Source organism: Siphateles boraxobius, unplaced genomic scaffold, assembly GCF_051911475.1.
Source record: "Siphateles boraxobius isolate OS27281-9 unplaced genomic scaffold, OSU_SipBor_1 22, whole genome shotgun sequence".
Lineage (NCBI taxonomy): Eukaryota > Metazoa > Chordata > Actinopteri > Cypriniformes > Leuciscidae > Siphateles > Siphateles boraxobius.
In genome coordinates, this window is record NW_027508833.1 from 29,017,098 (window position 1) to 29,043,244 (window position 26,147).

A 26,147-nucleotide genomic window follows, 5' to 3' on the forward strand; every position below is an offset into this window, starting at 1 on the left:
ATGCCATGTCAGCATTCAAATTTATTTTCATGGCAAAAATTCTATTATAAAAATACAAATATCATATAAATACAATAAAACAAAACAAGAAGTAATTTTATACAATATGTATTTTTAAATGAACATATGATAAAAAATCCAAAACCTTTTCAGGCATAATCTCATTAAATATGTCCTTTAATGAAGTAACTTCATAAAAGAGCATTCTGCTCAACTACATCAGACGTTCATAATAATAACAGAAAAAAACTTGCCATAGTTTTGTCCTTTTATCAGTAGCCAGTTTTGGTGTAACAAGTTGTACATTTTGTTGTCAATTAGTAAATGTAGTGGGTGTATTAAGAGGCTACAATTTCCCAAATATGCCTAAGTGTAACTTGATCCCCTCCCATTAGGCTGATCTGATGTGTGTTGGTCTGCCTGACCCCTCTTTGTTTGGAATAATTTTATGTTACTCTGCCTTATTTGGGAAAGCTGGCCTACAGTAGCCTTAAGACATCTCATTTTCTAAATACAATTAAATAAACACATTTCGACAAATGGTGCAAACCCTGCTAGATTATAGATAAAAGATTCCCATTCCCCTGCCATTCTGTGATCGGCAGTGATCGGCAATCGGCAGATAATGATTTTGGTGATCGGTAATCGGTGATCGGCCCCAAAAATGCTGATCGGAGCATCTCTACTGTTTCTGGTTGTATTTTAATGCAAATTAATTTGGTATTACAAACAAAATTAAGAGAAATAAAATATGAGGTAAAAACCTTAAAAGAAAATAAGGAAGAGGAATTTATAAATGTGTGGCAGGTAAATCAAATTTGAGGAAGTGCTATGTGGTTGAGTTACTAAAATGGGAATGTGTGACCTCCGGGGAGGAATTGTGGTTTCTGGGGCATAAACGTCCAAGTCATGTGGAGGTCAGATAGTTCCTGCTTAGGGGATGGTTATGAGAACATGCATACTAATAAGATTAATTGATTGAAACTTTTAAAAATGTAAATGCAAAGCAGGTAGAGCTGAAGTTATGGGAGTTTGTGTACCTAGAGCCGCAGGTGTTTAGAGGAGCTGGGATGGATGAGGACATGTTCAAGGTCGCACGAAAGGAAGAGTACATGTTTTGCATAACAGCAGTTACAAAACATGTACTTGTCTTTGTCCGAGCAATAGAGACCTGCGCGGGACACAATTTTCAGACCCGCTCCCGCAGTGTTCAGTCCCACTCCCGCCCGCTCCCGCAAAGATTTGTCATTTTTAGTCCCGCTCCCGCCCGCATCTGTGATATAATGTCCCGCTCCCGCCCGCACTTTCTGTCTGACGAAAGGTCTTGGGGAAAAAAATGCGTGCGCACAAAATTCCTTACCAATACTTGGTAACATATTTATTGGTAAGCCTGCATATGTTCAACCATACAAAACATTAAATAGGCATCAGTAACTAACGCCAACAAAGATAAGCATTAATCGGCCCAAATTCCATTAGGCTTAACGTGTAGGCTAACATAAAAACAGCCTTAGGCATTGCCTACACATAGGAACATTTGTAAAACGGATAATTCTTATCTACTATATTATAGACTTCACTATATCACAGGCCATTTAAACATTTAAAATGTGATCAGAAAAAAACACGAAACGAGAAGTACTTACATCTGAAGCTCTTAGGCCTATATCTGAAGCACTAGAGGCGCTCTGTTCCTCGTCCATGCTGTCTATTTTGAACTTGAACTAGCTTTCGAATTCGAACACGGAGCAGCGGGAAGGAATTGTCTCTAAACAAGTGTGCGTGACATTAGGCCCCGCCCTACCCGACAACATTCACAAGTTTATGCTGCTTAAAACATTTTTATTGCTGCCAATCAGAATCTCCCTCATTTATATATTTTACTTTACACTCATATTTAATTTGCGGGAGTGCAGCGTATCATCCCTCCCGCCCTCACCCGCAAGTGCACCTCATCATCCCGCCCGCTACCGCAATGACCTTTCAAAATTTGTCCCGCGTCGCACTGTTTTGCGTCGCGACCCGCGGGTCCCACGGGTCCCACGGGACTCCCGCGGGGGTGCAGACCTCTACCGAGCAACACACAGTGGTGTTTAGTTTCTGAATGAATCTGAATTTTTAGCCAATCAATCGAGGGAACCATTGATTCAATGGCCATTCATAACGAGAGATTTATTCCTGAATGAATCAGCCTTTTGAAAGTTATTGAATGAATGAATGAATGAATAACTCTATTGCTGCATCCCAATTCGCCTACTTGTACTATGCCCTTAATGTATGTACTGTTTTTGTGAAGAAAAAGTAAATACCTTTGAATGTGTGTAGCAGAAGAGTATACAGCTTTGGGACATAGGCCTGCTACTTCATAATTGCATCTTTTTTAACGGACATCAGCTCTGTTGCTTAGTTACATGCATCCTGTCACCATATAAACTGCCTTGTCAATCATCTTGTTACAGTTAATATCCTCCACATTCAATTTAATTTAATTTTCTACCGTATCGGAGAGAAATGTAGTAGCACGTTGATCTGCCAGTCGTGGGTCTTTCATGGGGAGACTGTCCTCATGTGTTTGCATAATGATGCATTGAAGGGTTATTGACCAAACATGTCTTTATAAAAGTTCACAATATTGTGGCAGATGAAATGTAATGTTGATAACATTGAATACATATCTTTTCATCAGGGTAGATACTGATTATTAATCACTCTCAAACCTCTTTATCTAAACCTCTCTACTTAACCGTCGGACTCACACATCTGCACACATCACACATGTTTTTTTTTTTTAACACGTGTAATCAAATCATTGTCCAATGTACAATGGGGTGTGGAAAATATTATCCGTTAAGAGTGTGCACGGATGTGCACTTAGGGTTCCAACTAGAAAAATAGACAATGCGTGAATCTTTCCAGCATTACTTACTCATTTAGACATTAAAAAAATATATTATATTTCCATATTAATTTAAAAAACTTTAAAGGTATAGTTCAGATTATGTAATCATTTACTCACACTTATGGCCATTTAAGCCTGAAAGTTTGTGTGTAATAAATTTTATGTTGAATCAAATAAAATTAAAAATTCTAGAGCTACTTGTAATTTCTATTTGACGCTTTTCTCATTTAAAACAATAATGACTTTAAATTATGTTTTGTGGGTAATTCTCATTTATATATATACATAGAAATATTAGTGGTGGGCCGTTATCGGCGTTAACGTGCTGCGTTAACGTGAGACTCTTATCGGGCGATAAAAAAAAATATCGCCGTTAATCTATTCTCAAAGTTGGGTTGGGATCATAAAATAGCTTTTTCGAATATCGTTATATTTTCGCGCAAATCGCGCAGCAGGGTATTTTCCTGTCAGGGACACAAGGTGTATACTTTTACATGTTACGTTGGGCGATCGTTCCTCTCGTTACTTTACATGTTGTGAAATGAGTTTATTCCAAGCGTGCTGTATCTTTTTTATGGGCACGAGCGATGCTCAATTTACAAATGAATCACTCTTTTGGGTCGATTCTGTTCAAAGACTTCATCAAACAAGTTGGCAGATCTGTCTAAATCGGTTCGCGAATCAGTTCTGTTCAGTTCCTCACACACTGAATCGTCTGAAGCGCGTTCAATTACATTCGACACGGAGTCGTAACAGGAAGATTTAAGAACATCAAGAGCTACAGTTTAGTCTAGTGAAAGCAAATCTGCAAATGCATCATATTTTTGCCAGCGATGAAGATCTTTATTAGTTGAACATCTTCGTAAGCTGTCTGTGAATGAATGATTCCACAGGACAATACATTCGATTTCATTTCATTCAGGTAATACATTTTACAACCAAACAGATTATTACGCCACGATAGCACTACTAAATAGTATGACATTATCCGTTGGACATATACAATAATTTATAGGCTACAAAATAAATAAGCTACCATTGTGTATAGTTTATGAAATGAACACCCGCCACCCCGCGGTAATGTGTGTGTATTGCGCAGGGGCATAGTCACACGAATAGTTTACATTGATTGAAACTAATTTGTTTAAAAAGGAGGAGGCTATTGCCGGTAATGGCAGGTTCACATAAAATCATTATGACATATGACATTATTTTTTGATCTAACGAGCATCTGGTTTGGCGATGCATAAACGGACTGTAGCTAAGTCGTGCTTATTGTTTTTTTCTTCTTCCAATTAGCCTAAGTTACTATGTTTAAAAAAAATGACGAAAACATGTTACTTGTTCAATTAATAAACAGTTTGTTTGATGACAAATCGCTAAAGATGAAATTGGCCTCCCTTTCTGTCATTGTAATTGTGCAATTGTTTTATAATTTTTTTTGAACGATATTCGACTTTTGCTCCTCTATTGTCGAATGTCATTTTTGGCAGAAATTCACATCCCTACGCGAGGCGAACTATTCTCAAAGACTTACTTTTAGTCATTATTTGGGTAGCACACATATTCTTAATGCCTTCGGCAGAATTCAAATGAGCCATTTTAATCTAGATTAATCTAGATTAATTCCAAGATTCCAGTGAGATTAATCTAGATTAAAAAATGAATCTATCCAACCTCTAATATATATATATATATATATATATATATTAGAGATGCACCGATGTATCGGCCAACAATCGGTATCGGCCAATAAAAGCAATTATTTTCACTATCGGTCATCGTCCGATTGTTTAACAACAGCTGATGATCAGTGCCGATTAAAAGGGTGTGGTAAAACATGACCGACTGCAAAAATCTTGTGTTGAGTTAGTTAAGGCAAGTTAATTTGACAATAACGCATTGACAAGCTATAAACAGCTACATTAAAGCAGGCTCTATTTGATCCTATGAATCACCTGTAGTTCAAACAAGGGTTGCCAGATCTGCAGTTTTCCCCTATACCAAGCAATATTTGTAGTGCTCCTCTCTCCCAATAATCGCATATAGCTCTGTGCTTTGTTTGTTCTAAAAAGAAACGGTGTCATCTTTCAAATTCTGTCCATTTTATCACAAAATTAAAACAATAAATATCAGAAGGTAAGTTGAAAATTTCTTACTTCCTACTTCCCGCATTCAACTGCTTTGTTGTCGGAACGACCAGGAATCATTGAGGACGCCAGGTTTATTCTTGCCTAATGATTGGGAAAAACGTATTAAAGCCAAAATGATTTTTAGCTTCCCATTCTTTAACAACTATAGGCCTAAACATTCAGCATGCTATCTAGATAGTCAGCTTGCTGGTGATTCTGAAAGTTCTGTCAAATATATGCCATTTTTGCTGTGTATAAAACATACAATATGCTTTAAATGATTTATATAAGTAAATATGCATTACTTTAATGACAAGACAGACAATGACACTGTTGGAGAAAACTAATAAAGAATAGCAGTCACAGCAGCAATCGTTCTCGCCAAGTTTAAAGTTCATGGCCCATCCAACTAAGGAACTTGGATACCCAAAATTAATTCCTGAGCTTCCCAGTGGTAAATACGACTTGAGAGGGCGTTCATGTCCAGTTTTGAACTTGGAAACTCGTTTTTATGATAATTCCGACAACATGCAAAGGCAGCATTAGTTTTCAAATAAGCCTGAAGGACTTGCTTAGCTGGAACAGGTGTGTTCAAATTAGCATTGAATCTAAACTCTGAAGGTCTCTCGCCCTACAGGAACTGAGGGCCCCTGGCCTAATGCATACATGGAAATAAACACAACAAAAATGGCATCTGTGGCAGATTCAGGTTTACAATGCTATGTTAAGGTATATATCTGTGAGGAGGATGTGGGCTGTAGATGTAGGGCAGAGTAGCAAAAGGGTGTTTATGTAGTCTGTGAAGCACTGATGAATTAATTTGTACAACCCCAAATCAGAAAAAGTTGGGACATTTTGTAAAATGCAATAAAATCAAGAATCTGTGATTTGTTCATTCTATTTAACCTTTTATTAACTGACAAAAGTACAAAGAAATGTTTTCCAATGTTTTCACTGACCAACATAATTGTATTCTGTAAATATGAACAAATTTTGATTTTGATGGCTGCAACAGACCCCAAAATAAAAGTTGGGACAGAGACATGTTTACCACTGTGTAACATCACCTTTCCTTTTAATTACACTTTTAAATCATCTGGGAGTTGAGGATACTAATTGTTGGAGTTTTGCTTGTGGAATATTTACCCAATCTTGTCTGATACAAGACAGCCGCTCAACAGTCTGGGGTCATCATTGCCTGATTCTCCTTTTCATGATGGGTCATACATTTTCCATAAGAGACATATCTGGACTGCAGTAAACAGGCAGGCACATCCCTTCTATGGTGCAGAGTGTCTAGAAACCACTCAGTTTTAGCATGTGCAGAATGAGGCCTGGCATTGTCTTGCTTCCCAGGAAAGATGCTATCTTGATGGCAGTTTATGTCTCTGTACAATCCAAATATATGCCTCCATGTCAATGGTACCTTCACATTAATGCAAGTTACCCATACCCTTTGCAATGATGCACCTCAATACCAGCACAGATGTTTGCTTTTGCACCTGTCCCTTTCGTCTTTGGGACTGAGAACTCGATGTCCATTTTCTCCCAAAAACAAGCTGAAACATGGACTCATCTGACCACAGCACACATTTCCACTGTCTTAGACCATCTGAGATGAGCTCAGGCCCAGAGAACTCGCCGGCATCTCCACATAGAACTGATGTAAAGCTTTCTCCTTGCGTAACAGAGATTCAAGTGGCATTTCTTGATGCAGCGTCAGACTGTGTTCAGTGAAAACGGTTTTCCAAATTACTCCTGAGCACATGTGTCTGTATTTAACAGAGTAGCATGATGGTATCTTGTGCAATGCCATCTGAGGGCTCAAAGGTCACGCACATTCAACAGAGGTCTACTGCCTTACCCAACACAGACCGAGATTTCTCTGGATTCCCTGAATCTTGTGCCAATATTATGTATGGAAGATGATGAAAGGCATAAATTCTTTGCAATCTTGCTTTGAGAAATGGGATATTTTTATTGTTTGACAATTCTCTCATGATATTTGGCACAAAGTGATGAGCCATGACCCATCTTTGCTTAAAAAGAGAATTACTTTTACACCCAAACATGATACCCTCAACTATTACCAATTCACCTGCTCATTGTGGACTGTTTCAAAATAGTTGGATAAACTAATTTGGATAATCTTTTCACTTTTATTTGGTCTCTGTCCCAACTTTTTTGTTGTATGTTGCAGCCATCAAAATCAAATTGTTCATATTTACAAAATACAATTATGTTGGTCAGTGAAAACATTGAAAAACGTTTCTTTGTACTTTTGTCAGTTAACAAAAGGTTAAATAGAATGAACAAACCACAGATTCTTGATTTTATTGCATTTTACAAAATGTCCCAACTTTTTCTGATTTGGGGTTGTACAAGATGGAGTCATGGAGATGGACACTGAAAACGTCTCCTAATGGAAAAATCCAAACACACACACACACTTGCAGAGCACAGTCAGAGATTCTTGTACATGGTTTGCTTTTCTTCTCTAAAGAAACATTTGCTTTCCCACAGCCAAGAGCTAGAGCTTGTGGGAAAGTAGAGAAACTGCAGCTCTCAAGGATAGTATCTCTCAGTGATTATGGTTGCACAACTGGTAATTCATACACCTGCGTCCTTCATAAATTACTCCTTATCAGCATGACCTTTGATTTGGCGTCTTAAGATGTTGAAAATTCACATTTTGGGCTTGACTGAGCCCTCTGGCAAAATTGAAAGATAATTACTTGGATAAGCATTTTATGTCATCTGTTAAATTAGAATTTTTAAATGCCATAATTCAGATATAATTTTTTTTCTGTGTTTTCAGATAACAAGTAAAATGTAAAACCGTTCCTAAAGGATTAAAATGCGTAAGACTTCTTGAGATAATTTTGCTGATAACTGCATGTACTAGGTTTGGGTGGTATTACGGTAATATTGTATACCGCGGGGTCTTAAAATAGCAACGGTATCAGTTTCAATACCGTCATTACCAGCATTTATATATAATATATAAATATAATTTATTCAATGCCTAAAATGCTTATGTAGTTGTCATCAAGTAACAGTGTGGAGAAGAAAGAGAGAGAGAGAGAAGGGAGAGGCGGTAAATACTGACGAGGCAATTTGTAAATGTTGCAATAAAAAAGGTGACCGCGAGAGATGGAAACACCTCTAACCTAATGTCGCATCTCCGAAACAACCACCCACTCACTGCTGCGAGGATGCATTTTGCCCCAAGTTCATTAAATAAGCGCATTAAGTTTATATTTGTTAAAATATTATAATTTTTTTTACGTTGATAATGAAAACTGAACAGCACGAGTAAGGTGGGATGCATCGGGAGTCAGACATTGACCACTTAATTAAGTTTAATTTTGTAAAAGGCCTTTCTTTAAAGTGAATTTCGTTTTGTATAAATTGTATCTTAATTTTAATAATTTTTTTATCAACCAATAATAAATAAGAATCAAATATAGCAGACAACATAATCATGACATGATCGTGTGCTGGCGCGCCGCGGTCACTTGCATTGAAATCTCATCATAAATTAACCGAAACTCAGTGTATGTCTCACAGACATGACAGATAGGCATGTATCTAAATAAAGTTTGAAATTTCATTAAACGAAACAATTCAAAACGAAAAGAAATAGGCCACTCGCTGATTATTTAATCCATGATGTGCATTTCTCTCTATGCGCATTCATACGGAAATGGCGATCATCAAATTAAACGAAACTATTCAAAACGAAAAGAAATCGGCTAGCCTACTCTCTGATTATGTAATCCATGATGTGCATTTCTCTCTATCGTTCACTATGGAGATGGCGATTCGTCAATTTCTTTGAACGAAACAATTCAAAAGGAAAAGAAATATAGGCAGCATACTCTCTGATTAATCCATGATGTGCATTTCTCTCTATATATGCGCGTTCACTAGGTGATGGCGATCGTCAACTTAATCTTTGCAGCACTGACAGAAAAGTTGTATTAATAAAAATCAATGGACGCGTGTCACCGGATTTACAAATGTACTTCTTGCTTGTTGCTTGTTAATTTAATATAAATTAATTCATAAAATGAATACTTTAATTGTCATAATTAAAATAAATAAATAATATTAATTGTTCCATTTTTGCTCATTTATAAATAGTATTTATATCTACCACCCCCTCAGCACCTGGGTTAAAAAATTATTTGGCGCCACCATATTATAACGGCCCAAGTATTAAAAATAGTCGAGTCTAAATAGGGCTACGGCTCATATTACATTTAATGCCGTCAGCCGGGATCAGACACAACGTGCACGGGTTGGCCTTGATTTTTTTTTTTTTGCCCGATCTGGTATTCAGTTTCTGAACGGTGTAGGCACAAGCTAACAGTTTGGTGACGCTGTCTGAGCCTTATGTCATAATTTTTAATTAGTCACGGTAATACCGTATACCCCGGTAAAATAGGGAGGAGGTTTGACGGTATCATTTGACGGACATTTTAATGGTCATATGAACTCCAGTAACCTTACGCAACTAGCCCAACACACTGTTTCTTAAATGTGATAAATAATAAAAATGAACTAAACCAAAAGTATGATGCCACAAAAGTAAAACTATATATTGTATTTCTATCATTCAGAAATGACAGATAGAATTGTATGGGTTCCCAAACGAATTACTTTTACTGTCATGTGCATTAACTGCTTGTAAAATTTAAATATTAACAAAATTGGCCAGTTGTAAGCAAAGTTGTAAGCAAAGTGTAAGTGTGTGTGTGTGTGTGTGTGTGTGTGTGTGTGTGTGTGTGTGTGTGTGTGTGTGTGTGTGTGTGTGTGTGTGTGTGTGTGTGTGTGTGTGTGTGTGTGTGTGTGTGTGACTAACTGCAATTAGTAAAGACATCACTATGTGCTGTTTGGCCTAACATTCGTCTTTATATAATATTGGCTATGTATAGTCCTACAGGTATTCCTTTGTGATAGCAGGTGTGGGTTTTTCTTTTCATACATTACATGTGTGTCATCATCTGTTAAACAAAAGTTTCACTAATGACATGCATAACTGTTGACACCTTAGCATCAGCTGGACTGCATAATAAATAACAAACAATATTGTAATGACGTAGATTTCAATGGCCAGATGACTCTTCTGTTCATTTTTCTAGCTTTCAGTCTTTTTCTTTTGCTTAACTATATGAAATGAGTTGTGTCCTTGTATGTTTGTGTTCTGTAAATATTTGCCACCTTTTGTGAACAGGAACTGAGCCAGGTGTGTTAAGAGGCCATGTTTGTTTTAAGATGATGTAAAATGAGAGGTGATCAAAACTGTGCAGCTATACACAAATGAAAAGCCTGTACGTTTCTACTATGATGTTTATTCAGTCATGCAAAAGCTCATTTGATCTGTTCTGCTGCTGATATAAATGCTGGTATTGTTGAATGGTTTTGTAAAATGCACATAATACAATTTTTCTGTCACCTAAGATTATTTTAAAAAGAAAGAACATGTTGAAATGCTTTAGTTTTAAAGGGTTAGGGTGAGGATATAATAGCTCAAACTTTAGCATTGTCTTTAAAATTATTTTTCTTATTTTTTTTTTTAAATGTTTGTTTTGATATGATATAAAAATGTCATAAAATACATTTTATGTTTTGGAATTGAATGTTATTCAATTTCACAGAATATTGTGGATTGTTAGAATAGTGTGAAATGAAATGTCATGAGATTCCTTGGAATTCTATAAAATTATGACATTAAATTTGATGATATTGTATGTGGCATTGCATGAAATCCAATTGAATAGTTTCTTGCCTTAGTAATTATCAGGCAGTGAAACTGGGTAAACAAGACAATGATCAGATCCTTAATCCGGTTTAAATTTTAAGATTTAAAGAAGACAAAAGGGTTTTGAAGAATCACCAGTGTATAGGATGTTTTATGTTTTTGTTTTTTTATGGCCACATCATTAAATTATAAAGATCCACTGTAATATGACTAACATGTGACACCCTCGGAAAAAATTGTAAATGCTAAATGTTACAATCAGTGTTACAATATATTTGTACAATATATTTGTAAGCGTTTTCTGACAAGAGGAGGTGCAATGGGAAATGTCTGATGTCTGATAAAAAAAGAAAGAAGAGGAAGACTGTAGGTCTAGAAAGGTGAGAAGTGAAAACCATGCGTTTGCGAATGTTTTCTTGAATATTGTGTTTTGTTCAGTGTTGCTTATCAGTCATGCAGGTTTTTTTATTGCACTGTCAGCTGTCGGTGTTTATCCACGTGGGTGTTCTCGCACAAGCTGGCCAATATCCGTTTTTTTTTTTCTGTATCAGACACAATTGCTTTTCCATCCATAGCTGTGGGTTTCACCACTTCACACAAAGATTTTTCGGGAAAAGGCTATGCATTTGGTTTGTGTACAAAGCATCAGCAGCCGTGTTAAATGATGATTTATAGAAAATCTTATTAAGTAGGTTTTATTCTAGTCAAGGTGAGATTTGTTTATTCAAGTTGTCAGTTTGTTCATGGTTCATTTGAAGATTTTTTTTTGTAACAAATGCATCATCATAACATCATACACCTTGTTTCCTGCTGATAACTTACTGGTAAAGCTGGTAAACACTGTAATTAGCATAATTAACAGCTGAACACTCGTTAATAATGAATTGTATTGAATATAAATGCTTTGTTTTTGGACTATTGAATGGAAAATGTCAAGTAGAGAGGCAGTAACACTTCATTTGTTACCTTACAAGTTTCATTTGTTATCATTAGTTATCATGAACTAACAATGAACAATACTTCTGCAGCATGTATTAACCTTAGTTTTTAATCTCAACTGTCAAAATCTGTTATCTGTTAACATTACTTCATGCACTGTAAACTAACATGAAAATTTTTATTACTATTGCTAATGCATCAACAAATGACTTTATTGTAAAGTGTGAGTGAGGTGGCGAAACAGATCGATCCATATGTACGAATTTTAAGAATGTTTATGTAACAGAGTTGAACTTGCGCAAGTGACCCCTGTTCTCTAACTTCTCAATTTAAAAGAAAAAGTCTGCCAAAAGCCTGCAAATTGTCCTTGTGTTGAAGTTTAACAGCTTAAGTTAAAATGTAACTTTTGAAATGCAAAACGATATTTCAAGGAAGGAAGTGTTTCAGCACTCTTAATGCCCATCACACATTTTTGTAATGTAACACAAAAAATAAGGAAACAAGACGAGCTGATGAATCTGGCAGAACCGGTTTAGTGACATCATAAGGTTGAGAGGTTGAAACTAAAACATAATTTTAGAAAAAAACAAGAATGCATGCTGTGGAAAATGAAAACTAAATCAGCTTTTACCCATAGGTCAGTTCTCTAAGAGCAACACAGATTCCAATCGCTGCTAAAGGATAAAAGCTTGTTGTTGTTGTTTAATGCTGACTGGTTATTCTTTGTGTGTGTGAGTGTTTTTCCCCTAAGCTGATTTAATAACCAAAGGTCTTCCAGACATAATGTTGAGTTTTGATGCAAGTTATATGGATTCGCACACCAAAATAAGATAACTGGATATAAGAGGGCATGTAAACTACTTTGTTAATGGCAAGACTTTGGTATGCTTCAACAGTCTCTCTCTCTCTCTCTCTCTCTCTCTCTCTCTCTCTCTCTCTCTCTCTCTCTCTCTCACTCTCTCTCTCTCACTCTCTCTCTCACACTCACACACACACACACGTTATAGCTTGGCAAGTAAAAGTCATTATCCGCATTCAAGAACATTAAGGGGCTATGTGGCGTATTGTTGCGTAACATGTAATATAATATCTAACTGTATGCTCTGTGTCAACATGCATACATAGTTAAAGCTGTAAATATAGTTTTTTAAATAAAGTTTGTACAGCTCTAAAATTAGATACACTTTGGGCCTACTGATGTATGGGAAAAATAAAAATTTCCAATTCATGTTTCTATTATCCGCAGCTTCGAACCAAACCAAACAGCTCAGAGATTAATTACAACATTACATGCTTAAAAAAAGTGTGTATGACAAATGGGAAAAATCGACTGTGTGCTTGGTTATTTTATGAGTCAAGGAATGACAGATCCCATGAATCATTATGAAATATTGGTTAACTAGAAGTATTAAAACAGTATATTTGTAAAATATTTACAAAAGTGTGTAAAGAAAGTATAACTTTTATTCAGCATGGATGCATTAAATTGACCAAAAGTTACTGTAAATACATACTAAATATTCTACTTCAAATAAATGCTGTCCTTTTGATCTTTGTGTTTATCAAAGAATCCTGAAAAAAATGTATCAAGGTTTCCACAATAATATTAAGCTGCTCAACTGTTTTCAACATTAATAATAGAAAATGTTTCTTGAGCTCCAGATCCAAATGTTTGAATGATTTTTAAAGGATCATGTGACCGAAAACTGGAGTAATAATAAGTTTTTTTGTGTTTTTTTTGTTCCATGCTATGCCACAGTTATTGTTGTTGGGCAAAACTGGTGAACAGGGTGCATGCTCTTGATATACACAAATGTCTACATAATTGGGAGCAAATATTATTGTTTTCTATTACTGCTAGGGCAAATATTTGCTTTTTCGGTATACATCACAATCTGTTAGCTAACTTGAATGTGCTTTTCTTTTTCAGGGCCATACATTGGTGCACACTGACACTAAGGGATTCAGCACCCTTGAGACTACGAAATTTGTCAGACTTTGCCATTACTGAGTTTATCATCGCAGAGGTTGAGGGGGTGAAAAACTGGACCTCCCAGCTACTCTCTTCCAATGTCCCAGAGACGCAATGACTGTCGGGGCACCAAACTGCTGAGTGTGGGCTCAACTCCCCTCCCCAGCCCCTGAAACAGCCCTCCTATTCTCTCTCACCCAGACATGAAGGAGGTGAGGCTATGGACAGCCAGTGACGTCTCCGATTGGCTGACAGATGAGGGCATGCAGGAGTACACGGATGCGTTGCGGAACAAGGACGGCCCTGCCCTCTTACAACTCTCTGAGGAAGACTTTAACGCCTCACCTTTGTCCCTGGTCACTGGGGACAGTGGTCGACAACTTTTGGAGCGCATAGAGACGTTGCGCTTCACCAGCCACATGAAGGCACACAAGAGCAACAACCATGAAAACAGTCACCACATCAACGGACACGTCAGCGGCGACCTTGCCAACGGCAGTGTTAGCAACGGCAAGATCCTCAACGGCTTTTCAAAGAACAGCTTGCACTCTGATGCAGTTCGTATCTTGGTTCCCCCTCTGCCTGAGCAGGAGCGAACACCATATCCCACGGAGTGGTTCAAAACAGGTGTGGCCTTTCTGTACGCTCTGTGTTGCTTCCTCACAACAACAGTTGTGATCTCAGTGGTCCACGAACGCGTCCCACCCAAGGAAGAGTCCCCTCCCCTGCCAGATAAATTCTTTGATCTGTTTAATCGTGTGGAGTGGGCGTTCTCCATCTGTGAGATCAATGGCATGCTGCTCGTGGGACTGTGGTTTGCACAGTGGCTTCTGCTTAAACACAGGTTGGTTCCTTACTCATTATACCAGTGGTTTTCAACCTCTTTGATTCCTAGGACCTGCATTGTCCACATTAATATTCTAAGGCCCCCTGTTTTTTTTATTTTTTAACTTATTTTAATCTATGGACAGTTCTAGTATATCTTAATAAAATGGTAACTAAAATAATGATAAAAATTGGAGTTAAAATAATTACACAATTAAATTTTTTTTTTGATCCCACTCTTTTTAACCCATGAACCTACATGACTTTTTGTCATTTTTATGGCTATGTTTGGAAGGACATTCATTGATATAATGAAACCCCTCCCCTAGCCCCTTAACCTAACCTTAACCATCACAACTAAATGCCTAATCCTAACCTTAACCTGATTCTAACCCTATCCCTATAACCAAGTCTTAACCCTCAAACAGCCATTTAAAGGTGTCAGAAAGTGAGGACTCGCCAAAAGGTCCTTACTTTACTTTGTCCTCACTCTGATGGTTGAAAACTCAAACTGGCCCTCACAAACATAAATAATATACTCATTGCGAAGTTCTATTTCGTTCTTCGCTTAGGGGTAAAAGAAGTTAGAAATACATGAGCAGTGGTATACTGTTAGCGAACATCCCAACGCCACCCACACTAGCAATGTGCAAAATTGGAATATCGCATAAAACATGCATTATTGATATGTCATGTTATCTTGCTTACCAAGGCAGATCATGCCTGCTGTTTGGGAACGCAGTCATGTAAGACAGTTCCTGGGGGTAATTAATTATACCAAACCACTTTGACTTCAGACTTTGCTCAGGCATTTCAGAACGACCAATTTCAGGTGCTGTGTAACGAGATCCATCCGCTGGTTAGTCCGGTTATGCTGTCCCATCTAGCAAAGTCGCATTACTTTTTTAATGCGCATCGAGGAGTTTATTCTGTAAATGTGTTTCCATTGTAGTTTATGCACGTTTTCTTATTGGATAAAAATTTATCCGACTCAGTTGAGCGCTTAAGGTTTTTTTATGTGCATTTTAAGAATTTATGCGCATCTTGCTGTTTCCATCCAGCAATATCTCAACATGCGCATAAAAATAGGTGGATGGAAACATAGCCACTGCTGAAAGCATTGTTTAGATGAATATGTAAACATGTTATGCATTCTTTCCTTTCAATAACAAAATATAAGAAAAAATATAAGAAAACCAAGCATCTTTTTAAAGAAAGCAGAAGAAAATCATCTGATCATAGCAACATGGTTTGCACAAGCTCTTTATTTCAATTCCCTTTAAGTTTATTGCTTAAAAGCAAGCGGCTTTACAGTATTAAACATTAAAAACGGTGTCAGTGTCTCATTTCAACTGAAGTACAACTCCATTTTATACTATAAAGCAGTTCTCCAGTGTGTTCATGTTTTTACACATGGACATCTGACCTTGACGGACTGAACAGAAGAAGATGTCCATGTAAACCACAGACCAATGGAATTAGTAAGAAGGTGTTAAGCAGCTGGAGCAAACACCAAGCTGTTTCGAACTCTCAAAACAAACTTCATTTTGGCCTGTTTTTGCTCGAAATTACATTGCTTTAGTTCGTTTTTCGATTTCGCTTAAAGTGTATTGGGGCCTTAACTTTACAAGCCCGCACACACACACACACAAGAGAGAGAATTAAAATAAAACTATCTTGATATTTAGTTTTGTTGGCTTTTAAAGCCATTTTATTTTATGTTATTTATGTTAGCCTTTTGTATTATTTTAAATAATTAAATAATTTTAACTCTTCTGGTGATATCATACAATGGCAGGTAAAAAGGTAAGCTGGTAAAAATCAGGTCAATTTGGAGTTGAAACCAAGACATCTATTTTATGCTGTTTATGTTAGCCTTTTGTGTTATTTAAAAAAAAATGTAAGTCATCTTGAGGCCCCATTTGGAAGTTTGCTGAGGCTACCTACTACCTAGTCGGCCCCTTTTAAGAACCACTGCTTTATCCCTCAAAGCTTCAATTTAGTTCAAGGCGACATCTCCTAAACAGCTGAGTCACAATAATTTAACTCCTGTTGTGACTACTAAATAATCAAGAATGTTTTCTTTAGCATTGACATCTTTAAACCATGTGGCCTATCCTATGATCCTCCTCTGGCTGTTATTTTCTCTGACTCTGCACCTGATTTCTCTCTGTTCGCAGGGCCATAATCGGTCGCCGGTTCTTTTTTATCGTGGGAACTCTGTATCTGTACAGATGCGTGACCATGTACGTTACAACATTACCTGTGCCAGGCACGCACTTCAAGTGTTCCCCCAAGGTAACTGCTGAAGAATGACAGTACTCTTAGCTCGACACTGTAACTAAACCATGATAGTTAATGCTGGTCTAGAATAGGCATACTGTTGATCTAAAGTGGATGATGGATGTGAAAGCAAAAATGTTGCCCTCTGCCATGGCCCTCACATCTCAATAGCACTTTAAGAGCGACAGCAGAGATTTACAGTGAATCATGACCTATAACAAAGCTTGTAAAACTTGATATAACACATAACCATTTTTATGTTTCTAGCAAAGTGACTTTTGGTCACTGTCTGGTTTATGGATTCATACTTGTGAACTAGTCCTTAAAATCAAAGTTTGTGAGAGAGAAAGAAGATATAGTCAAGAAAATAGTTGTTTGTGTATCTATACATGTTTTTGTGCTTGTATATGCTTATGTGTTTGTTTTTGTGTGTGTGTTCTAGCTCTTTGGCGACTGGGAGGCCCAGTCACGACGGGTAATGAAAATGATGGCAGGTGGTGGCCTGTCAATCACTGGCTCTCACTCTTTGTGTGGAGATTACCTGTACAGTGGGCACACAGTGATGCTGACACTAACATACCTTTTTATTAAAGAGTGTGAGTACACATATTAATAAACAATCGTGGAAAAACTCAGATTCTTAGCCTCTGTCTGAATGTTGTTTTTGTTATTTGTTGATAACTCCATCTAGCGGACATGAAGAGCAATAACACGATCTAGCATACATAAAACCAATGAAACATCTGTGAGTTTGCTACTTCTGCCTACACTGTGTAACCAATACACAGAATTAAAAAATGTTTTATGGCTGACAGATTCTCCACGGAGGTTCTGGTGGTACCACTGGGTCTGCTGGTGCCTGAGTGCTGTCGGTATCTTCTGCATCCTGTTGGCTCATGACCATTACACCATCGACGTGGTGGTGGCCTACTTCATGACCACACGCCTCTTCTGGTGGTACCATACAATGGCCAATCAGCAGGTAAATGTGGAGTTGAAACTGAGAAAGCTCTGCTGATTTATCAGATTTAAGCATAAATATTAATAATATTAATATTAATAATATTTTTGAAAAATCATGTTCTCAAATATGATAGAATTGGTATCTTGAGATATGTTTATTTCAGTCATAGCTTTAAAGCTTTTATTGATGTATTACGCACTCCATATATATATATTTTATATATATATATTAATACATATTTTTTTATAGTTTTATAGTTTATAGTTTTTATAGTATAGTAATGAATAGAAATACTACCCCAAAACACGTTGGGTCATTTTGTAAAATGCAATGAAATCAAGAATCTATGATTTGTTAATTCTCTTTCAACTTTATTTACTTAAAAGACAAGTTTGGTAATTTACACTTAAAGCCCTGTTTTAAGATAGTTTCTGATGGAATAGAATGGTTAAGATCGAAACTTGGTCCCGAGAATTTTCGGTTTCTGTGTTAGCACCCCCCTACCTATACAATGGTTTCATAGGGGCACTGGAAGAACCATTCATAAAACGCATTAAACTTTAGCAGCTATTTTTGTGTGAGCATATCAGTGAACAGCCCAGACCACTCGGTGAGTTTCACGTCTTTGTAAACTAAAGTTTAATGCGTTTTATGAATGATTCTTCCAGTGCCCCTATGAAACCATTGTGGAGGTGGGGGGGTGCTAACACAGAAACCTAAAATTCTCGGGAAAGCAGCATTTGTCCGAAATTCAATCTTAACCGTTCTATTTCATCAGAAACTATCTTAAAACAGGGCTTTAAGTGTAAAATACCGAACTTGTCCTTTAAAGAAAAGATTTCCAATGTGTCCACTGAACAACTCAATTTAATTGTATTTTATAAATATAAACAAGTTTTGATGGCTACTATACACTCCAAAAAAGTTGGGACAAGGGCAAAATAAAAGTGAAAGCTTATAGAATATAGTTAAACTCTTTTGAAACAGTCCACAATAAGTAGGTGAATTGGTAATTGGTGAGGGTATCGTGTTTGAGTGTAAAAGGAATATCTCAGTCTTTGCAAGCAAAGATGGCTCATTGCCGCATCACATCTCAGATGGTCTAGAATACAAAGGAAATGTGTGCTGTGGTCAGATGAGTCCATGTTTCAGCTTTTTTTTTCGGGAAAATCAGACATCGAGTTTTCAGTCCCAAAAACGAAAGGGACCATCCAGACTTTCATCAGTGACAGGCCCAAAAGCAAACATCTGTCATTGTATGGCCACTCTTAACCCAAATTAGTTGACTTTACTCGCAAATCGCGTGGAAACCCGTTGCCCTATACCACTTTAGTTTTTACACAAGCTGAAACTAAACATGTTGAGTTGTATTAACATTGAACCCTAACTTTTTACACAAGCTGAAACTAAACATGTTGAGTTCTATTAACATATAGAACATTATTTAGGTGCAGTAGACAAAACAAGTTTACATTAGTAGTCTTTACTGAAAATCATTAGTTCACATTCTAAAACTTTTTGAGTTTAGGTGTACTATTAGGTACCCAGCATGCATTGCAACGTGAAGATTTTCATTTTCCATGAGTTTTAATTTCTATTGATGACAACATCAATGTGCAGTCATCACTGGATCACTTTACTATAGCTTTTTAGCTATAACATTTGTGCCTTTTTAGACACACAAGTAAAGCAGCCAGATAATAACTAATTTTCAAATGTCAAGGGCAAGAGCCCAACTAAAGCCAACACTTATCACCATTATGGTGAATATTTTTAAATTAAACAATAATTCATCAACATCTAAACCTCTGATAATTCTCAATACCGTCTGTTGCCGAGGCCTGTGCTCGTCCAGCCAGGTGTAGAGCCCCTTGGAAGCACGTTAGACGCGGGTCTTTTCAGGTTTTTGAATACCAGTGGTTTCTGCCTTTTGATCTGTGATGTGGTGTTTGAACCCCTCCCCTTCCTTATGAAACTAAATATACCAAGTAATCTCTGCTACTTGATTAGTGCAATGAATCTTTCAGCTAAATAGTACAAACAACTAATGTTGTTTAGTAATGATAGCAGGTTTTTACAAAACATAAAAGAATAAGTAATGATCACTCGTAAGTTTAATTAGAAACAAAATCTGGGTTTACAGTGGGGGTGCATCTGTGCGAACTGTATGGGTGACTTGCCTGTGTGTGAAGGTACCACCGACGTGGAGACGTATATTGGAATTGTACAGAGACATTTAATGGCATCAAGATTACATCTTTCCTGGGAACCAAGTCAATGCCAGGCCTCAATCAGCACGTGCTACAACAGAGTGGTTTCTAGACACTCTTCACTGTAGAAGGGATGTCGAGATCTGTCTCTTTTTTAATTTTTTTTATTAGGAAAGAACATGTTTACATGAGGTAACATTCAATATTAATACATATATCTTTCCATTTTCCACTTTTATGAGTCGTGAACAATAGTAGATTTAACCAAATCACTGTTCTAACTAAATGGATCCTCAGAACATACTCCTCCAATTTACACTTTTAGGTTTTCTTGGTATGTGTACAACTCAATAAAATCAAACGAAATAAAAGTAAAGAACTATATACAATGCAACAGGGGGATTACCCGATGACAATGCAGTGCTGAAGTGCCAACTAGCCTCTCCCTATGGAGGATCCCTATACCACTCTACAGATAAAGCATTGTGGATTATTTTGGTTCGCGTACCTACCCGAAGTGATAAGATAAAATAAAATTCTGCATCAAAATTTATAGACAAGACAAGTAGTTTGTTTAGGCATGGTTTGTAAGGAATTACAAACCTGCGCACATATATTCAAACGCACATAACTATAGAATCAATTCTTAATGCGCATGTGAACGCCATCAGCGTCTATCACAGGTTCGCGATCAAAACTAACTTTAGCTGGAAAAAAACATTTTTCAAGAACCACTATAAAACTAAACCAATCTCTGTTACCTTAAATTATATGTCTATCTCTGTAAAGCTTCTTTGAAACAATCTACATTGTTAAAAGCGCTATATAAATGAGGATGACTTGACTTGACTTACAGAAGAAGAAAATAAGTAATAAGACAGTCATCAGTCAGGACGGGTGATCACGTCAGAGAAGTTATAAAAAATCTGTTCTGATTGGGGTTATATACTTAATCCACTTGTCCGAAATGCGATAAAATTTGTCTCTTTCGATATTCAAGGTGTGGGTTAACTTTACCATCTTAAAAATGTCTAGGACTATATCCAGCCAGTTATCAATTGTAGGGGGGACTGGGTTAAGCCATTTCCTGGTCATATTTTTTTTACTTGCTACAAGAAGAGCCTGTAACAATTTTTTATTACTTCTCTGTTCCATAAAAGCTGTTTCCCCAAGATATAGAACTACAAAATTAAATGGTATCTCCATTCCAAAAACCAAGTTCAAAATTCTGTGTATTTCTTTCCTGTATGTACTCAATTTAGGACACCCCCAAATTATGTGAAAATGGTTAGCTTCCTCTGGGCCACACTGTCTCCAACATGTTAATGATGAATTCTTATATTTATCCTGAGCTGGAGTCCTAAAGTACCTAAATGACATTCGAGATCTGTCTCTTATTCAAAAATATATGGCCCATCTTGAAAAGGAGAATCAGACAAGGACTGCACAGTTGTCTTGTATCAGGCGAGATTGGGCAAAAAATCCACTTGCAACAATTAGTATCCTTAATTCCCAAACTATTAAAAAGTGTAATTAAAAAGAAAAGGAGATGACAGTTGTAAACATGCCTCTGTCCCAACTTTTTTGGAGTGTTGCAGCCATCAAAATCAAAAATTGTTATGATCCTGACCTGGGCTTGCTTGTTTGTTTTTTAATAACAGGAATAATAAGTTATATTTTCACAGCAAATTCACAGCTGTACAGTTGAGGGTGCAGCTCAAACAAATCTTTCAGTTGTGCTCTTACTTCAGTAATAAAAAAACACAAATGTGATGTTTAACTCAAGTCAATTTTGCTTATTTGTATGGTTGAATTGGATCATCAAAGGTCAGCAACAAAGACATTAGTTAATAAAGTGAGATTAAATACATAAAGTATGTTTGTGTTTATATATTTAATTATTGCAGGTTTGTGTATTTATTGTGTTGTTTAAATCTGTTTTTGTGCAAGTGAGATGAGTAAATGCATACTCAAATTTAGTCATCGTGTTTACACAACACCTCTGCACCTTTACTAATGATTTCTCTCAACATGTGGGCAGGAGGGTAAAAAAAGTAACTCAGATGTTTTGTTATAAATTAAAAAGTAATTATAAATTATATATTTATAAATTAAAAAGTAATTAATAAAAGTATAAGTAAAAATCACTAGTTACTTGGGGAAAAAGTAATCAGATTACTTAACTTGCATTACTTGTAATGTAACCCCCAATACTGCATATAATAGACATTTATCAGGACATTATGAAAACTTTCTGTGATATATGTACAGAGATGGTCTTTGATTATATTGATCAAGGCAGTATTTGGATTCTGTGGATGTGCAGCTGAAAAATGAATATTGCTGTAATTGATGGGTATCAATTTCTGAAGAACTGGAAAACAGTGGTATTTCAAAATCTAACATAATCTCTCTTGCTGTCCTATAGGCTCTAAAGGAAAATTCCACTGGCAACCTGTTCTCTCGTGTGTGGTGGTTCGGCCCATTCCAGTACTTTGAGAGTAACGTCCGTGGCATTGTGCCTCGAAACTACCAGCTACCATTCTTGTTGCGAACGATGACGAGCACCCGGGTTAAGTACAGTAAGCTGGACTCCCGTGAGTCGTGACCCGTGATTGGCTGGAGCTCTGTGAGACTCTAAAAGAGAAATTGCTCTTCCCATCAAGCCCTGCAAAACTGGTTGAGCACTGTGACGCATATACACGATCATTTTGTAGTATTCAAAGGATTTCAATGTCCCTAGCAGGTATGTATATGCAGAGCAGACATCTAACAACTGGATTCTATTTGCTGTTCTTTATGGTTAAAAATTGCCAGGCCTTGGTGACATAGAAAACTGAGCCATCCTGCTGTCTTCTCGATGGACTCGGACACGCAGAATATGTAATTTAAGGTTAATTTACCTGCCAAAACTGTATTGAATAAACTGGAACACTTATAGAAACAGATTTTCTTTTTAAAAAGCATCTTTTTGTAATAATTTTATTAAATCTGGAGCAAGAATTTTTTCTAAATATTTTGCAGGGTTATTTTACAAAAAGTGTCATCCAAATAGAATATCTTTTTTAGATTTGTACCTTCCTGATAGCTGGAACCTGTACAGCTTCAGTGTTTTATAGTGCCTTTCTTCCACACACACACACACACAGATATACATACACATGTAATATACTCATACACATGCATCCATACATCCACAATGTACATTTAGATAATGTGTTAACCCACAATGTTGTCAGTCCGAGAGTTTTGCTTGACCTGGGTAGTATGTTTTTATAGAAGCTATGAATGTAGGAGTTCAGTTCTGCCTTTCACATTACAACAATCCTTCAAATCAACCCTGAAGCACACTTCCTAATGTTTTAATTGGATAATTGTGTTAAATTATTAATTACTGAAGATTTTCTTTTTTTTTTCTCCGTATCATCCATTGTTCTAGAAAACAGATTCAAGAGAAATAAAGAAATAGAGGGGAGACTAGAAAAAAAACACTGCTCAAGTTTTGTCAGGACTTAAGGGCTGTTCACACAGAATGTGTTTTTGGTGTTTTAATAGTTTACCTGTTTTTAACTTAAGAAACGGAGCAGTTGTGGTCAAAGATCTGTGTATTGTGTGTTTACATAGCAAGACAATTAAAAGTGGTGCAGATGTATACAAGAACGTGTGTGAATGGCCCCAGTGTGTGTTTTGTTAACTAAATTAAATTAACCATGAGCTCAGTCTCTGATTTAAAAAATAAAAAGAAATTCATAGAGAATCACTGCTAGGCTTTGGAAACCATTCTAATATAAGTCAGACAGATAGTCTTCCTTTTACAGAAAATATTCACTCATACAGACTGAATGTTTACAATATTACACATGAAAATAATGATGTAAGTGTGTGTAGATGGGGTAATATGTACATTTAAATAACATATATTATTGTTGTACACTGTACAACATAACACACTCATCTGTCACCTATCCTATTTATGTGGTTTAAACCATAAAAATGGTTTGTTTGGTAACAGAAGGAGTGAGTTTGCTTATAATGTGCTTCCTCTATCTAGCCAAAGGGATGATCATCAAGTCTCTCACTAAAAAGCCAGAAGTGTTGTAAATGTTTTGGAGCAAGAGCCAAATAGAAGGTACACCCAAGTATTTGTGACAGGTAGACAATGATAGGTGAGAAAAAGGGCTTTTACGGGCCTGTAAAAGGACTTAATCAAAACTTTGAATGTACAATAAGTGGCAGTCCTCAGTTTAGATCTGGAAGGAAATTCAGAAGCACTTTAAAATGATGCCCAGCCACACAGTTCTTCTAAACACTGGACTTCAGTGACCTGCACGCTAATAACCCTGCAGGATAAAACACTATTTTATTATTCCCCCAAGTAACAGCCTGATTGATGATGGTTTTATGCTCTGTCTTTCATATGAAACTGACAGTGGGAAAAGACCTGTGAATGTGTGACATATGTGGCCAAAGTGCATGTACCATGTTGAAATGGATGGCTTCAGTACGCCGTTTAATTTGTTTTTGTTTTGTTTTATACCTTAGAAAAGTAATTCAAACCAGTGTTGGCTTATAAAAGATTTTAAGTTCTAAATAATGAAGTGTTTATTTAATCCAGAATTGGTGAAATTCAGATTGTTCAACCATTAATTTGCTTCGTTTTACACTGCCAACTGAATGAGTTGAGAAATGAACCGTGTGATATGACTCTAAATGCATGTTTTTGTTGTGGTTTTGTTTCTTTTTCATTGTCAATCATAAATCCAGCACTGTCAAATTACTTTGTTGTCTAATGTAAACCAGGTTATTTGTGCTAAACAATCTCTTAATATGAGACAAGGAGTGGAGCAGATATTGAATAAAACATTTAATATTCTGTATTGTCTAAATTTCATTCATTTTTCATCACCTTCCTACAAACATCAGCTTTTATTTTAAATGCTAGTAGCATGACGCTGACTTAAAAAAAAAGGGTTTAAAGACAGGGCTTAGATTAAGCCTAGATTCAATTAGGACATTTAAGTATAGCTTTAATAAACGTGCCCTGAGTAGTCTATATAAGGGACATTGTGTCAAAAGTGATTTATGGCCCTAAATTATGATTTTTATGACAGGTTATGATATATTTATGATTATGACATATTTATGACTGGATGTATAGATGGGCGGGGGTTTTATGACCACCAGGTGGTATGTGAACTTTGGCCCACATTTCGAAGTTTATGACTGTGTGTGTGTGTGTGTGTGTGTGTGTGTGTGTGTGTGTGTGTGTGTGTGTGTGTGTGTGTGTGTGTGTGTGTGTTTATGACGGGCAATTTGCTTGGTGTGACTGAAAAGAATGTAGAAATGTTTGGAATGGGGATGTCTTTTATTATAGTAGAATAATGTAGTCAGAATGATGAAATTATGAACACGAGGAGATCCGACACGGATATGATTTTCATATGTATTGGCATTGTCCATGAAGTCTGTGGGAGAGAATGAAAAAATAGATTGATGAAATAACATTGTGGTTTAATAAAAGCAACATAATATTTTATTAGACATTTAAAAAGTCAATTTTAAACATGTGTTGACCATAATGAGGCAATCTTTATGCGTCTATCATGATAAAGTCACAGAGTCTTCTCCTCTATGAGTTTAAGAAATACCATTGATGACATATAAAGTATATAAAATAAAATGAAATAAGCTGTTAATTTTATAAAAACGTAACGTTTATAAAAAAGTAAGTTTTAGACTTTAAACAAGTGCTGAACTCAGCATGTTGAAATGAGAATCTGTTTGACTAAGTCTTTTTCTCTATGAGTTTAAGAAAATACAAAGCATTGACATCAAATATAAAATAAACTGAACATTTAAAAGTAAGTTTTAACCATGTGATGAACATAATGACCAATCTTTATGCGTCTACTTTCTGTGGAGAGAAAAATATCCCAGAGACTTAAATCTTTCTGAACAGAGAAAATATCACAGAGTCTTCTCCTATGTGAGTTTAGAAAATACAGAGCATTGTGGTTAAATAAAGTAAATAAATAAAATGAAATAAGGTGTTAATTTTATTTTAAGTAAGTTTTAAACTTTAAACATGTGTTGAACAATAAAGCATAACAGTGAATAATAGGCAATATTATTTGAAATAAAGTGTTAAATTACCTA

The 26,147-nt window shown here is 36.3% G+C and overlaps 1 protein-coding gene across 1 annotated transcript in view; it reads left to right on the forward strand.

Moving 5' to 3' along the window:
* The window catches only part of sgms1a (sphingomyelin synthase 1a), a 31,417-nt gene extending 6,553 nt beyond the window's left edge, over window positions 1-24,864 (forward strand). The window contains exons 2-6 of the mRNA XM_077239490.1: window positions 13,668-14,553; window positions 16,715-16,832; window positions 17,260-17,413; window positions 17,633-17,799; window positions 22,420-24,864. Coding sequence (XP_077095605.1) covers window positions 13,913-14,553; window positions 16,715-16,832; window positions 17,260-17,413; window positions 17,633-17,799; window positions 22,420-22,599 — 1,260 coding nt within the window. The 5' untranslated portion in view covers window positions 13,668-13,912 and the 3' untranslated portion in view covers window positions 22,600-24,864. The remainder of the gene's footprint in view (window positions 1-13,667; window positions 14,554-16,714; window positions 16,833-17,259; window positions 17,414-17,632; window positions 17,800-22,419) is intronic.
* Window positions 24,865-26,147: the final 1,283 nt, after the last annotated feature.